Here is a 17,137-nt window from a genome sequence, read left to right as displayed (position 1 = left end):
CAAGCGTTTGAAATATTTCCATTTTTCCCTCCAAACCGTAGGATGGCAAGCCATTATCGCATTCGATACGAGACGCGTCAAACGTTGAGCGGTATGTTACAGTTTGTCCTGGTGCGATATCCGTTCTCTCCGCACGAAATACTGGTGCAGGTGCTCATCTACGAGCATCCATTGTTTAAGAAATTCTTCGAAGTCATCCCCCCAAAACTATGTTTGATAGCCAAATCATGACTGCGGTCGCTGCTGCTGCTTCTAAAGGTGATCTTCAACGTTCTACAGACAGACTTCATTCGCAGAACGTAGTAACGGGCGTGCAATCGGTAAGTACCAAGCTGGAACTGCAGTGGTTTCAGTAGTAGATGGCATAGTGTAGGACGAAAGTTAAACGTCTACGTTGTTAGTTAGAATAGTAAGATCAAAGTTCCTTGTTGTATTCTTTGTTTTTTTTTTGCTGCAAGGGGCATAGATCTTTTCCAGTTGATTTGTCTTTAAAAATTGAATATTTTCAATAAAAATCGTTCGTTTTTTAGTTTATATCATTCAATCAAAGTTTGTTAATCATTCGATATACATAAAATATGAAGTAATGGGGTTGTTCAGATTTTTTTCTTTCTAGTTCCAGAAGTATTTAGGTTGTAAGGTAATTGTTAATTTTTTATTCAATAGTACACACGATATGTGGCATATAGTTTTAAGGCGTTAGGAAAGTCGCTGTTTAAGGAGTAATGCTATTACCACCGATCGGTAGAATATAGGGAACATGGTTCCATTGGAATGGCGGGGTAGAACGTTAACGGTAGAACGAATTCCGAAGATCAGTTTCTAGCATAGCGGCAAAAATTAAAGTAATTAGGAATCCGATTGCATATGCTAATTTTCAATTTTATACCCAGTATGACAGGGATTAAAAAGAGTAGCTCTGGACATGAACATGACACAGGGAAACAAACTATTGTAATGTTTGAACGCAAGCTTCGTATTGAATTATAGAGAGAAATGTGAATTAAGGGATCAACCCCTGCGCCTTACATCCTTGTATGATAGAAGTCTAGCAGAAAGACGAGAATTACTGCTCGGAGGGATTATTGAAATGGATTACAAAATAAACTTGTAAACAAACGTAGCGGACGAACACCGTGAGGTGCAAAGCGGTCTGAATTGCGAGGAGTGAGAGAGATCGGTTGCGTGTGAGCAGGTATAGTAAACGCACCGAAACCACAGGTACGGAAGCGAGTGCGGAGTCATGAAAGAAAGTGTGTGCAGCAAACATGAAACCGGTTCCGCAGCCACAGCGAGAGACAGAGAGAACAACCCACTCAAGAACCGGAGCCGGAGTACACCTGAGGCAGCATAATAGCCACCCGAACGAACCCTCCGCTGGTGCTGGGACCATGTTGGTGTTAGTGCCGTCGCTTGGTCTCCGGATTGGCCGGCTCACGGCCTATTCCGGGTTTCTCTCGTTCGCTGGCGCTCTCCCGCTCTCTATTTCTTGTGGTTGGCCGTGCACGCTCCGCTCGTTCTATGCACCGATCCACGGATTCATGTTGCGTGCGGCGGCAGTTTCATCTCGGATTTTCTCGAGTCTGGTCGAGCGTGCTGCGGACCGGACGGGTTATCGCGATCGCGAGTACGCAACGAGCGTCTTCCTAACCGTCGTGAGGGCGTCCCGGGGTCGATCTCCTTCTGTCCGTCGACAGGTGTTTCGGTGTGTTTTGACCCTCCAGGTAGCTCGATCTCGAGCAATCGTTCTCTACTCAACGCGTAAGGGGTAGAAACATCTGTCTTTCCGTCTCGCAGGAACCGACAGCAGTGCCGCAATCTACCTTGCAAGCAAGTGATCAAACCGCACAGCGCAGCACAGGTGGTGGATATAGGATCGATCTATTCGTTCGATCGATCTTCGTCTAACAGTTATCGCGGGGGGGATCTGTGTAAAGTGTCGCCACGACGGAGTGGTCCACGTCCTCGCCCGAAGAAGTGTGTCAGTGCTGGAGGCGAAAGAAAGAGAAGAAAGTGACACCATTTTCGACCCTCCTTCCCGTCTGCGCTGCGATCTTTAGGCTGGGTGACTTGAATGCGTGCGAGAACAGGTCGTCCATTCCTCTGCGGATGATGGTGATGCGACGGATGCGTGCGTGAAGTGCCCTGCTGCACGGAAGATCGAAAGCACGCGTATTGCAGCTGACGATAGGTGGCACCGATCACGTGTCTGATGTGTGATGGTGAATGTACGGTGTCCGAGACGGAAGGGAAAGCTCCTAAGCCCTTAGGGGAAGCGTCTGGTGGTGGTCCCGCTGTGGTCCTAGCGTGAAGTGAGAAAGAATTTTAATCAAGTGTCACTGGCAGCAAGTGTATGCGAGACACGGCAAATCTGTCTGTTCTGGTTGCCAATGGTAACGATCATTGTGAGCGTGAGTGTACTCCGTGTTCGGTGTGTGCGCAAGGTATGCCGAGAGCAGCCGGCTGTGTGTCGATTTGCAGTGCATTGATCTGCGGCGCAGCGATTGTGGCAGAGCAACACCGTTGGTCCAATCCGAAAGTACCGTGCATGTGACAAATTGGATTAAGTGCAAATTCATGTCCACCTGATCGGACACAACCACAAGGAAGCAGCAGCAGCAGCAACAGCAGCAGCTGGAAAAGAGGAAAATCGTAGGTCCATGTTGGCGGTGCATTCCGAACACCAAACTTCTCGTACGCCTGTTGCCTGTTGCCATCAGAATCGCTCTCGCGCCGTTCGGTACGGGCAAATTGGATTACATCGAGCTGCAGTTATACTAATTCGGATTAAGCTGGCCACTTTTCGAGCGAGGTAATTAATTGATTGTTTCTCATTTGTATAAGCCCCTTCCTCGGGTTACGTTTGTCAAAGCGCATTAGGGACGCATTTAGGTAGTAGTGGAGGGTCCGGTCCCAATCGGTCGATTTCGGTTTGATTTTGGAGCTCCGAGAAAGGCGGCACCAGATCGTACAAATGTCCATTTCGAGGCTGGTGTTAGATTTCTAATCCTAATCTATCCATCCACCCTCCTTCATCCAACGCTGTTTTCTGCATTCTAAGGCGGTTTATGATGCAGCGTATCTAAAACGCGTCATAAAATCGCTTCTCCAAAAAGGCCACGCGTGGCGAGAACGCACGCCCCCCCCCCCCCCCCCCCCCCCTTCCCCAAAAGACATCCCTCTGCCTTCTCGAAAAGCTTATCTACTTCGACACGCCGGCTTCCAGTCCAGGGCCACCGCCGTATCGAACACATATTCAAATCGAAGGTTTCCCTCCCATCGAACGAAGTCTATCTTCCGTTCATGGGAGTTCGTTGGGTTGGGATTCACAACCCAATCCCGGCTACCGGCTTGTCTGCTGTGGCCTTTAGCATGCGGCTAATGGTGTGCGGGATGGTGACCACCCAAATCGTGGTCCACAGCGCACCAGCAACATGGAGTGGTGGAGTGTACCACTCGTGTGTCTCGAGACATCGCTTCTGCTTTGGCTTTATTGCCTCGAAGAATGTTTTTTCGTGTTTTCTGTTTCCGAAGTAGGAAACCCGACGACGAGATCTGTGTCACAGCTCCGAATCGGTTCCCATCAATCAGCCGCAAAGGAACTATAAATGAAAGCAGCGCCCCATTCCGGCGAGCGTACGCAGTACAGCTAAAGCTCAAGCTCATGGTGCTGCTGCTGCTGCCGCCAGTCGCCGCCGAATCGTTCCAAAATAGTAATAATAAATTCGTCTCCGGTCAACCTACTCGCATCGTCTTCTCGAGGCGGTAGCATCTGGTTTGTCTGGCGCGGCGTTGGGAAGCAACAAGCAACAAGAAACAAACGGTGTCCGATACTGGCGACCGCGAAGAGGGGACGTGATCTGAAATCGATATACACGCGCTTTTGTCGCTTTTTTGTTGGAAAACCGTTCTGGCTGGCTGGCTGGCTGGTTGGCCGGTGGGGCTCGGTGCCGGGGAGAGTGTTTGAATATCATCTACATATCTTTTATTTTTTTAATTCATGCGCGTACCCCGTAAGCAGCAACAGCAGCAGCAATGGCAGCATGGCAGTTTCGGATCAGGTGTCTCCATCGCCCCGTATCCCGAAGGAAGGTTTCTTTGTGTTTGAGAATTTTCTTAAAGAATTCTCATTCTTTTATCTTACCCTGTTTTTTTTTAGGGAAGAGAAGGGAACCTGCAAAATGAATGGCGACGCTTGGCCACACAATGCAATGTGATCCTCTGCTGTTGTTGCTGTTGCTGCTGCTGCTACCGCTGTCGACGGTCGTCTGGTTCATATTCGTGCAAAGTGGAACGTAATAATGCAAGGCAACCATCGCCATTGTCTTAGCAACAGAGAGTGAAGAGTGCGCAAATCAACCATACTAAATTAGAATAATGGAATGGGATCCCGGGATTTCGAACCCGGGCACTGCGAACTTTATCATCGATCGCGCTCATTTCCTTTTGTACGAAACCAAAACCGAAAAGCGCAATTGATTCGTGCGGTCCGATAGCACGGAATCCCCCTTAATAGGGGGCGCGTTTTCGCGTACTAATCTCCTTCGTACAGTTCAGCATCGCCCTAGCCACCGCACTTGGCGCGAATGTAATGCAACGAAGACAACGGTTACGACGCGTACGTACTAGCAGCAGCAGCAGCAGCAGCATTCCTTTCCCACATCGCAGTCGCTGGCGGGGTGCGACTCGAGGGTACAATCGAAGGATCAACCAAGAGGCCATTCCTGGGCTGCCGAGTGTCTGGCGGTTCGCACGGGAGCCCCTCCCCCCAGCCCGTTCGTACACTCTGGAACCTCTTGAGCTGAAGTGCATTTCGGGCTGGTTGTACCGTTCCCCTCTCAGGGCGTCCGGTGGATAGAGGAAGCGTTTTGTTTATTATTTCCGACCCCAAACCTCCCGCGACCACGCAACGTACGATGTTCGAAAAACGGAACGGGCAACGGGGTAGCTATCCATTTTTGTTTTGTTTTCACCGAACACCGAAGCCCACTGCGATCGGTTGGTCCCCGGGGGGGAAGCATCGAGCATCGAGGCGATGGTTGCTTTGTTAAGACATTCCATCCCCAGATCCCAGTGACTTCCGAGAACGCTTCCCCCGTTCCTCCCCCCGTTCCTGTGCGTATTTCCGTGCCCCATTATCGTCATCATCGCACTGACTCCCGGCGAGGATCGCCGAGGATGCGGGTTCGCATTCCCATCCAATTATTTTCCAATCAGCTGATCCTGCGTATTTTGCGCTCATTTCGCGGTCGAGTGCGATTTGCGGATCCTTACGATCGGGTTTCGAGGTGATCGGCCGGTGCGCGGCGGTATCAGCCCGCTTGTGGTGTAAGAATGTTAATTGAAACAAGCGAATCCTGTCTGCGTATGTATGCGTGTTGCTGCTGGCTTCCGTTCGGCTCAGCATTCGATCGAGATCGAGATCGACGGACGATGCGCTTAGTGGTCTTAGGGGAGCATCACGCAAAGGCGATCACTAGCGGGCACCAGGTGCTGCGTACCACTTGCCAATGCATCCGAGAATGCCCGCTGGAAGGAACGACAAGGAAGGCAAACACAATCAACTCATAAAATTTTATGTTAACATTACAACAAGCAAAACACAAATAAAGCAGCATTCCGGCGGTCCCTTTCCGATTCGGGGCCCCTTGGGCCTCCGGTGGGCTGTTCGCATCCAGAATGTTGAGTCCGGGGGTGAAATCTGATCTCGATGCTCGGCGCGCTGCTGCTGCTGAGGCGGTCTCTCTGCGAGGCTTCTGAACGGCAGTCGCACCGATGGACGTGTCTTGCTGCTAAAAGCAAAGTCAAGTAACAAGTAACGGGCCTAACAAAAAAAGGGGGGAACCCTTACCACTTGTGCGTTGTATGTGCCCCCCACCCCGTCCAAAATGTGGTTTTCTCGGTTTTGTGTGCTTGTGTGAGAAACATAACACGCTTTGTCCCCTCGTCGACATGAGAAAGGTGGCATGCGGGAAGAAGAAACCCAGGGTCCAGAGTGAGACCCTTTTCCCTTTTCTTCACGGTGGTCAGCGGTTCGTGACGAATTCGGAGACTGTTTGCTGCTGCTGCTGCTGGTGGTGTTGCTGCTGCTTCCCATCTGACTAGTTCACTGCACTTACTAGGTCCGCGTGGCCGCCACGCGCGTGCCCAAGAGGTCAAGCATAGAAGAGGTTGACGTGCGTGATTCGTAGAATCGAACCAGTCAGAATAGTGGTTAGTTGGCTCTCCGCTGACCAGCGAGCTTGCTGAACACGCTTCCAATTTTAATCCTTCTCGATCAATTGATTGAGCGAACGACTGCAAGGGCATCATCTGCTGCTGCTGCCTTCTTTCTGACGGTGCTTTCTTTAGGGGGGAGAAGGCCCCTACGCTACAGTGTGATTGAAACATTAACACATCGTCTAGACTGCGATGAAAAATCACAAACGGTGACTCATCGCTTTTCCAGCCAGCCAGCACGCGCCGTCATCGCATCAGGTCAATATCCCTTGCGACAGGAGGACAGGGCGCCCTCCCTGGCGTTGGTACCGGCAATGACATGGGTGTTCTCTAGGTTCTAAGGGCAATATACCAAGCATACCAACCACTCGCTCGCAACATCCATTGCATCGTGGTCACCCTCCAGGAGTCCGATAGGGGCGACGTAAGGCATTAGGAAATGGAAATGAAAATTGGATTCTTCGCTACGCACCTCCATTCCAAAAAAAAAAACACATTTGTAACGATTAGAAGCGGTCACGCGGCCGTCTGTTCTGTGCTCTGTTTGGTGTTTGAAATTGATTTTTCGAAGCTCAACCCCACGGACACCCGGGAATAACCGGAATGCTGCGGAAACAATGCGGGAAAAACCGGACAAATATTTGCTTCGGGGCTAATCGCTTTCGGGCTTCGAAAGCTAATCAGCTGGTGGCAATCGCTTCCATCGGCGGCTGCTAGCAGTAGATGGCATTAATTTGTTTTCCATTCCCAAATGGCATAATTAGAGGTCCCCACGAAACGGCCACAGAATCGTCATCATCATCTGCATACATATATTAGGCAGCGATACGATCACAAACACACATTCCAGCGCTTCATTTTCACTAATTATGCTGCTTAGCTTAGCTGCTGTCGCCCCCTAGAGACCATCAGGGTCTAGAATAATCCCGGAAAAATGGTTTCGCACCTCCCCGGGGCTCTCCGCCGTTATTCTCGGGCGATCGGTGCACCTCGAACGGAACATTCCGTTACGTTGACCGGTGGTGGTGGACCCCGACGGTGCTCAGATGGGCTCGGATTTGATGGGCGCACAATCGCCACATTTCGATCGCCGGACAATCGCGAAACCGCGTCGCGCGTCGATCAATCGATCGATCGCGCTCCGGGAATGGGGCGCGAGAATGGTGCTCGTTTCGAGCTCAACGGTCCGCGAGCTCCGGGACAGCGGCTCGAGTGGTAATTAAGAGTTTATTTACCTATTTATTAGCTTTCGCATGCGCACGCCCGCGAGGGGGTCACAGCAGCAGCAGCACCACCACCACCACCACCACCAACAACAGGTCCTTTCAATCCCTTTTTGCTTATCTCCGTTCGCTCGGCTCGGTAAGCTTTGTGTAACATCTTTACACTCGAACGGCTGGAGAGGGTAAGGGAAGCTAGTGCCCACCGTTGACGGCCTCTTTGGCAGGCCTGCTTGGGACAAGAGTGGCAGCAAGCCAAGAATGGCCCGTGGGCTGCCATCATGCCCCGACCCGGGCTTCGGACGAATGAAGAATCGACGTTTTGGCGTTAGAATGCCCATCAATCGAGGGAATTGAGTGGTGGAGGTGGAGTTTTCTGCTAATCTTCTGCCAGTCCGGCCGGCCAGTCAGCCAGCCTATCGATTGGAGCGCGTTTTAATGAACTGATAAGTCTTTATCGTTATGTTGCCCTTCCCTTCGAATCGTGAAGCAGAAGAAGAGACAACGCGCGCGCTTTCTCGAGATGTTCTCGGGGCAATCACGATCTGTTCTTCTGTCCGTCTGCTGCCGACCTGTATGTCTGTGTGTGTGTGTGTGCATGTATTGTGCGAAGCGAAGAAGATTTACAGCACTCACTCGTCAGGACGGGGTCAAATCATTAGCGAAATAGCGCTAGAACACGGCACCCACTAAACTATCCCTCGCTGCGGCCACCGACCGACCGATCGACCGATCGACCATTTTGCTAATCGTCTATTACCGCGCCGGGTTCTAGCACCCGACCGACCGATCGACCGAAGAGCAACGTGAACCACGAGTGATCGAGTGCTACTCGACCGCTTGCTCGACCGCTGGCGAGTCTGCTGGTGTCTTGGGCCACTTCTGAGCATTGCTTCTGCTTCTCCTTGTTCTTCCTCGTGCCTGCCGACGCGATTGTGAAGATATGTGAATAAACGCTTAATTGCGCAAAAGTATGTTGGTTTTTTGGTGCTCGCCGCGGTGGTGAGAGCATATGGTTTCGCGCCGATCGCACCGAGTCGATATGCCGATCGCGGCTCAAGAGCGGCAGTTCTTGGACGGTGAATGATGTACCACAGCCACTACCAAGGGCGCACACGGCCAAAGTGATGGATAATCGTAATAATCCACACAGCTGCTGCTGCTGCTGGTGCTGGGATTCTTTCGCTTTCCGTTCAAGAGCAAAGTGTTCTTACGGCTGCGAAGAGCGAATGGAATAGTGGAATGGACGAGGGCGAATGTTAATAAAATTAAATAATGTGTTACTGCCAGGGAGCCGGGGACCAGAGTGGGAGCTAAATGATGATTACCCACCCCGAAAAAGGCGCTTTGTACCGGCACCGCTGCCTCCATCTACCGCCGCGCGCGCGCGACTAACGCTCCTCCTTCTCGTCCCCCAAAAAACTCGCTCGTAGTGACCAAAACTCGTCGCGGGATCCGGTGGTCCACAGGAGATCGTTCTTATGCTGCTCCTGCTGCTGCTGTTGGTGGCCGGCTACCGCTACCGGTGATCATCTTTTCCATGATCATCATTGTACCAGCGGCGCGCGCGCACAACGACAACGACAACGACGACGGCAAAATAAAGAAAATCGTAGCTGCATGTCGCATTTGATTTATCTTTTGCTGGCGCATTTGCTGCGTGTTACCCCCGAAGCGCCGAAGCCGTTTTTTTTTGTTTTACGTTTTCGGTTCATTAATTAGAATTTATTCTCGTCGTTCTATCTGTGGTGGCGTCGTGGTTGTCATCGTCGTCCCTCGTCCTCGCTTTATATGCTTAACTTTAATGTTTCATCTTGCTCTCCTTTTCGATCCGTGTTTTTCCCCCCATTCGGGGAGCGCGTTTTGTGATTTGATTTCATACGCCTTTTGTTCGCTTCCCTTTTTCCTAGGAGCCCTTGCCGCTTGATCGTTTGGCGATCGCCGCGTCTCGTTATTATTCTCACATTTGTGTGCTCTTGCACACAGAGAGACAGGGCACATAAGGGCGATTATCCCGGGAAAGGAAAAGCTGAAAACACGCGATCGGCAACAAGCTGGCAGCGGCAAAGGTTTCTCGAACTCTCTGTCCCCGGTTGGTTCTGTCTTTGGAAGGCACCAGCTTTAGGGATTCCGTTCGACCGTTCGGTGTTCGTTTGTAGCATTTCCTGTCGCAGTGGCCGTGGAGCAAGCAAACGATGAAGGAGAGACCGCGCGACCGGAAAAGCGCGGTGGCGTTTTGATTTCGTCGTCGTCGACAACGCATTGAAGCGTTCAAAGAAGGAAGGTGCCGAACAAACGGATCGAAACACAATCGACAGCGGGACAGGGAGAAGAGGGACAGAACAGAGGGCGCCTTGTTCTTGTGTACGCAACAGCGACAACAATCGTGGGAAGACCTCATCCCCAAGGGGTCACCCTTGGTGGTTGCTTGGTTTCAATGAGTTTGATGTCCATGTTCTCGACGACGACGACATTGGCGGCGGTGCGTCCCATTATCGGCCGTTCCCGTTTCCTTCCGTTTCTGATGATGATGTTTTAATTAAAACATTATCGCCCCGGGAATGGCCCCTCTCATGATCGGATCGAGATCGCGGGATTCGATCTCGTCCATAAATTCGGCTCCGGGAAGACAATCCATCTCGTTTTTAGGCATTGTGCAGCGCGTGATGCGCTTTGGTTCTGCGGTTTCGGTTGCACCAGAAACGCTTGATTCGTCGCGGATGGATGGAAAGTAATTTGAATTCAATCGCTCCTTGATTCTTCTATTGGGTGCGATTCGATATGGTTTGGGAGCGAGAAGTAGGATGCTGCCTCTGCGTCTGTATGGCCTGTCATAGGCCATAGGCCCAAGATCGCCAAGCCAAATGGCGATGGATGTGTTGAACGATTCTTATTGCATAATAGGGCTCTTATGCTTATGCTTATGCGATTCCGACTCCAATTCGATCCTCAAAACCGCATCCGCTCCGCTTTACCTTTACCTTTTTCTTCCAATGCTGCACCCCGCTAGCAGCATTATGATCTTTTCTTCATGATCGCGGTACCAGGGGGAGGGCGTGCGTACCGGGATACAATAGCGCGGAAATTGGATTAGCTTTGGTTTAAGCGCCTTTTCCGCGCCTCCACGTCTTTTGCTTGTCTCCTCTCGCCTAACGTTTTTCGCTTTTAAAGTTCGACATCCTTTCCTGCCTTTCGTTCGATGGAAGGCGTTCGATGGTTTTTGCTGCCGGATCGCGGTCGGACCGGCCGCTGTGAATACCGTCAATACCGAGCGAATACCGTTTTATCCCCGTTCATATTGTTTACATCTCAATATAGAGGTTGGGCCTCGATCTCGAAGCGAGGCGAAGCGAATCTCATTCTCTGGTTCCGTGCTCGGAATCGGAACGAGATTACGATCGAGATGCTATCAATTGGTGGTGAGGAAGAGGATAGAGGAATGGGAAAGCGAGGTAGAGAGGTGTGGAGAAGTCAGACCGCAGAACACAACAGACCGTGTTCTAGACTTTGACTTCCAACTTCGTTCAAGAAATTAAATAAAACTCATCCAGCATCGTCCGCAAGCACGGGCCCGGGATCAGCGATGGCCAATTTTGGTGGCTGAGAACGATGGCCACCACCACCAGGAACCAGATTTTATGAAGATGAACAAGAACGAATCTTGAGCGCAAGAAGGGGACAAAAGCACCTCAACCGGGGCGATGGCGATCGTCAGCTGACGGGTTCCACGGTCAGTACCGGCACCACCGGTACTCCTGGACGCGTCCCGTACCCGGTGTGAATGGGGTGTGTTTACTCTGATCACTTGATCCAGTCCACCGGTGCGGTGTTATGATGGAATCACTTTTCCATTAACGGTACCCGGATGGCTTCGTCCGCGGGTTTGCTACATAGTAGAGCATATTCTTCTTCTTCTGTTGCTGCTGCTGCTGCTGCCGCTGGTGCTGCTCCCGAGAAGTAATCAGGGGCCCCGGGATGGCGCATCAATCGTCAATCGCCGTCGATTCTCGTCGATCTTGATCCTCCATTGTTGTGCGGATCGATCTAGAGTGTAGGCCCTCGTAGCTTGCTGGATTTCAATTATGTTATAAAGCACCATGCCAGCACCAATCTGTCTGTGTGTGCTCCCTACCTCGAGGTGCTCCGGAAGGCTCTTTGGGGGGGAATGGCTCACTACGGAAGACGCTCATGATGATGATGTCAACGAACCTGGCCTCTGGAAGGGTGGCAATTTTATGGACCTTTCTACTATTACAACGCTACATCTGGCAAGTGCAAGTGAGTCGAGAGGTGAATCCATGGGCACGGCACTGTCCGAAGGTGAATGAATGGCCATCGATTATCGGAGGAAATGTCACGTCAAAAGGTCCACTGGCCATGACAGCGGAAGGATGAGCGTCGAAAGATGGCGGGGCTTTTTGCTATAATGCTGCGGGGTGAAATTAGAAATTACCTCACACACTGTGGTCACAGCGCCACATGTGGCCACAATGGAGAAGAGGCAACGTTGGGAAGCGTCGAAATGTCGAATTTAAATTAAACGTTTTTACGAAACGCCACCACCAAATCGGGTAACGAGCGAATCGAGCGAATGGGAAGCGACCAAAGGAAGACGCCCACCAGACGCAATCCGCAATCCGCTGCCAGCGCGCCCCTGTGTGTGACCTCAATGGACTACAAGTGACAGAGAGGGACAGAGAGAGAGAGCAATGTGCGATGTGGATGAACGGCCAGGGCCATCATCCTCCGCGCGCTCGGCGGTGCTCGATGCGATGCGATGCGATCTGCGTGAACTGTATGGCCTCCCGTCCATCACAGCAGCATCAGCACCAGCACCAGCACCAGCACCCGGCAATGACAATCGCTGCGTCTCTGGTCACCACCTGATGATGATTCGCCATTCTATCCTTTCGCTTTACGCCACTTGCTCGATCGCTCGCTGGCTCGCCAGTGGAGTCCAGTGAAAGCTTTCGTGTTGCAGACAACGCGACAACACCACCACCACCACCACCGAGTGTGTTCCGGGAGTGTGGGCTCTGGTGAGATGTTTTCTAATTTTCATTCAAACCTTCCACCTGCTGCACGGCACCGGACGCGGGATGAAAGATGTTAATGATGGCGCGAATCGAAGCACGCATCCAATGCGCTCGGCGCTCGCCGTGTTCCTTCTTCGTGGCCGTTGTGGCAGACACTTGGCACACCGGATGGAGATCACGCTGGCAGATCGCGAGTTCGAGTGCGTCGATCGATTCATTTACATATTTTGTTTCATATATAAATTCCCCCACATCCGTCGTGTTCTCGTGGCCCTAGCATGCCAGCCAGCCAGCCCGCTGTTGCTGTTGCTCCGAGGTTTCCGAGTGCCCGGAGTGGATTGGAATGAAAATTATATTAAAAAAACACACCCTGGCATCCCGCATGATCACGAATTCCGCGCTAATTTACGGGCGACAATTTATGATGTGTCCAGGTACTGGTGCTGGGCGTTTTGTTTCGTTCGATCGTTCGACCGTTCGACGGGTGAAAGTGATAAGATGCGACCCGGTTTTTCGACGTGTCGACGATAATGTTTATTAGCAAACATGATCATGGTTACATGGTCTAATCGGTGCAGCGGCGCTTGTGTGTGTGTGTGCGTGCGGTTAAGGGGTCTCGTCTGGTCAGACAGACAACGTTTGGCCTCGTTTGTGTTGTTGGAAAATTGGTGGCGAGCATCGAACAGCAGGATCAGGGCGATAAGCAACAAGGCAGCAAAGTAATGATGGCGAGCAGCGAGGGCATTAAATCCTCCTCGATCTCCATGGAGCGGGCCCTGGATCTGGAGCACCGAACGCACACACACACACGTTGGCCTGGTCCGGTTGGCACGCGATAGTAGCACTGCTCTCTGGCGCTGGGACAGGGAGAAAGCAACGATCGCAGAAGCGATCGCAACGTTGCACCAAAGACGGAAGGGAGGCTGTTGTGCACTTATTGCACTTTCTCTCCGCGAGGATCGCGAGGATCGCGTGTCGGGGCGAGTGTCGAGTGTTGCTTTGTGCTTTGACCTCTTACCTCGGGTGACCTCGATCCCCTCCCCCCGATGTCATCACTTGTGGCAATGCGGAAGTGCAATCTGCGAGCCACGATACGAACACGAGCTTCGTTAACTTCGTGGATCGCGTATGCGCAATCCGGCAATCCGGTCAGGTGCTGGACCAGGTACTCGCTCTCTCGCTCTCTCTCTATCTCTCTTTCTCTCTCTCTCTCTCTCTGGCTCTCTCGCGTGATCGCAAATGAGGACGAGTTTCTCACGGATATTATGACGCAAAACGGCGCAAAGAAACGAAACGAAGCGAAGGGAAGGAAGGTGTTGTCCACGAAATTAGCCGGTAAAAAGTGATTTATATCCGTCCATAAATTATTATCACACCGCCACAAGTGCCCCTTGTGGTGTGCTTGCCCGCCACCCCATTAACACCGTTCGCGCCGCTCGGCATTCAAGGCATTTTTCGGCATTCGGCGAGCGCGAGCATTCATTCTGGAGCACGATTCTCACTTGCGCCCCCGGAGTCCAGCAGCAGCATCAGCATCAGCAGCAGTCGTAATGAGAGATCGAGCGCGCGCGTCGCACTGACACAAGGAAAACGGGAAGTTTGAGGTCCCCAATAATAATGGAGTCTCTCCCCCCCCCATCTGAAGGGTAATGGGGTTATGAAAAGTAAATTGAAATTTTATGAACAGCTAGAGAGATAGAGAGACAGACAGACAGAGGCACAAACCACACAAAGTAGCAGCCGAGCAGCAACTGTACAGGAAGAGAGAACTCCGGAATGGTCTGCTGCGACACTCTGGCGACGACGACGACGACGCAGTCAATCATTTCGGGCGACAGAAGTGGACAGACGCCCTGTCCGTGTTGGTTGCTTTAACTGCCGGTGGTGCAGAGAATTGGTCTAACTGTTTACCGCGGACGTGGACGCGGATGCGATGGTGATGATGAGTTTAATGATGGACACTCCGGACCATCACTCCGTGCGACCGTTTTCGTGACCGTTCGGTTTGGGTCGCCAAGTCTATTTCCGTTTCATTTTTTATACAATTTCCCTCCCCGGGGAGGGAATGATGGCCACTGCCTGGCCGGCCTGACGGTGATGATGATGATGATGGTGACGGTCACATACAGCTAAAGCCATTACGTGTAAAGTGTAATATGTGTTGGAGCACCTCTAATTGTAACTCAGCGCTCAGGACTGGACAGGACCGGGGAGAGGCTAGGTTCTAGGAGGCCATTGGTTGAAGGGGCCACCACCTGTGGTGAGCAACAGCACGACGGAGACGACGGCGATGGTAGTGGGTTCGTCGCTTGATGATTGAAGTCTCTTGTTTCGTTTCATCGCGAGAAGTTTGCGTTCTCGTTCTCGCGCTTTGGTTCGCGTATGGTGTGGTGCTGGTGTGAAATTCTTTCATATATTTCAACCTCCTCCCCCTCTGAGGCCTCTCCTCGCCAGCAGGGGTTCCCTCCTGCTGAGACAAAATGGCAAATAGAGTGCTTCGCGGGTGAGGTCGCCGGCGTTTCTCTAGTAATCGATTTCGTGAAATGCCGTTCCGTACTCGGCGCGTTCCCGTTAGAAGCCGGGGTTTCGGTTGCGGTCCCGCTCCTCACACACACACACACACACACACACACACACCGGCCGGTCGGTTAACAAAGGTCAGATGGCAGATGAAGAGGATCAGCGGTGCGGTGCGGCGGTGCACTTCGCGATGCGGTCGCTGTTTCTATCATTTGAAATATGATTAGCAGCCGGCAATCGCCGCAACAGCCGCATGGAATGAAATTTAAATCACAAAAAACCCTCTCCGAAAACCCCAAGGTTTTGTGAGGAGGATCAGGATCCCTGGGCTCTTGGATATAAAAAATCGCTTTTTCGGCTCATTAATTTCTTCGCGCTGGCTGGCTGGCCATTGGCGCACACTAGTAGCGTTAGCGCATAGGTTATTTTCCCAATTAATCAACGATCTCCCTCTGTATGCGGGATCCTCACACACATGGACGGACGGACGGGTTGACTTGCTCTTCCTCTCTCTCTCGCTCCACTCCACTCGCGCCGATCGTTCGTTAAAATCTATAGTTTTTCACCCCGATCAACTTCCATCCTTCGATTCCGGCACACCGAATACGTCTTAATCTCGCGGCGCGATGCGACGCGCGGATGAGATCGGACCAGACCGATGGTGGAGGGGCATGTGGAAATGACCTGCAAGCGGCAGTGACCGGACCGACCGACGAACGGACGGACCGCAACAATTTGCAATTCAAATCAAACGTGGTATTCGATGTCCATTTTGTTTGCCTTTCGATGGATTAATTAGATTACCATTAGGCGAGCCCTCGACACACACACACACACACACACACACATAAGCTATCAGTCAAGCAAAATGGTCCCGGGGCTCCGGCGGTCCTGCCTTCTCCTCCGAGTTCCATTCGAGTTTTAATGCTCCACCGATCAATACGCTGTGATCCATCCAATGCCCGCCATCCGCGCACACTACTGATCGCTGATCGGGTCTGTTGTCGTCCGTGTCGCCATCGTGGCTGGTGCGTACCGGCAACCGATTGGCAAACGTTGCTGCTCGTTGCTGTGTCGCGATAGTGATCATGTATATTGTGTTTGTCGTTGGTCTGGGCTGGTCGATAGAAGAACAGAAAAAAACTGGCTTTTTCTTATCGATTAATTGCCAGGGGCGAGTGTGTGTTGCTTGTGGCCGCTGCTGTTACTGTGGTGCTGCCCGCGAACCAGTTCTGTTTGTATTCTAATCGAGAGGAGTCGTCGTAAAAGGCTCAAAAGGCGAGCCCTTAGGGTATGGGATCAGACGATCTCGACTCGAACACTCGAACTCGATCTCTCGAGCGAACAAGTTCCTCCACTGCCGCTGCCGCCGAAATTAACTAATCGAACCAAGCGGGGGGGCTGGCTGGCGTGGCTCGTAGATTGGTCGTTTGCTCACTGAGATTTCACGTTCTACCGTCGTTGGTCCGTTGGTGGTGGCTGGCCGAATACACTGAGCCAGCAATTAATTATGCTAATTTTCCCATTTCAGTCTCTCCGGTCAGTGGGGTGTTGTATGTGTGTGTGTGTATGTATGTGCGCGTGAGAGGAGAGCTGCAGAGAACGATCACTTCAGCTCGGATTCGATCCGATTCTCGACCTTATCCATCTCATTATCATTCGTTTCTGTTCACTTTTCATCGCGCGCGCGATCACACACACACACGCGCGCTTTAGGACACATGACGCAGCTAGAAGTGGTCCTAGTGACCCCTCATCTCCTTCCGTCCTTCCTCTTCTCCCCACTGATTGTTCTAGCTTCACGAGCAGCGCGTTCTCCATCGCGAACACGTTTATGTCTTGTCATAAAGTTTGGATGTTCACAATCAGCCCCAGATCGTTCACTCTTCGTACGATCACTCGTCGTACGATCATCTTACGCCTGGGGGCGCGCGTGTTTTTTTGTGATCGCCCCGAGATCCGACGAGGTCCGCGAGAGCGGGCGACAAATTGTGGTCTATCTCTCTGGAAGTGCCGTAGAAGTGCTGGAAGCGCTTTGCGCCGAATTCCTTTCGCACGGTTACAGAGCACGGCTCCACTACCACCATCACCATGGCAACGATTCAACACAGGGGTGGTCACATGTCAACCGGGGCGTGTTGA

General features: G+C 51.9%; 2 protein-coding genes across 3 annotated transcripts in view; both read left to right on the top strand.

Annotated features, from left to right (window-relative positions):
- LOC125959253 (uncharacterized) overlaps positions 1-231 on the top strand; it is a 1,423-nt gene extending 1,192 nt beyond the window's left edge. Inside the window, exon 3 of the mRNA XM_049692066.1 lies at positions 42-231. Within this exon, the coding sequence (XP_049548023.1) occupies positions 42-231 (190 nt within the window). The remainder of the gene's footprint in view (positions 1-41) is intronic.
- Positions 232-1,566: 1,335 nt separating this feature from the next.
- Positions 1,567-17,137, top strand: part of LOC125949230 (cadherin-99C) — a 151,152-nt gene continuing 135,581 nt past the window's right edge. The window contains exon 1 of one of the 2 annotated variants that reach the window (XM_049676052.1): positions 1,567-1,705. The gene's annotated coding sequence lies outside the window, so the exon portion shown is untranslated. Of the gene's footprint in view, positions 2,813-17,137 lie in introns of both variants that reach the window. The other variant, XM_049676051.1, reaches the window with a different exon arrangement.

Source organism: Anopheles darlingi, chromosome 2, assembly GCF_943734745.1.
Source record: "Anopheles darlingi chromosome 2, idAnoDarlMG_H_01, whole genome shotgun sequence".
Classification (NCBI taxonomy): domain Eukaryota; kingdom Metazoa; phylum Arthropoda; class Insecta; order Diptera; family Culicidae; genus Anopheles; species Anopheles darlingi.
The sequence above is the reverse complement of the archived record's forward strand: the minus strand, read 5'-3'. Positions and strand labels throughout refer to the sequence as shown.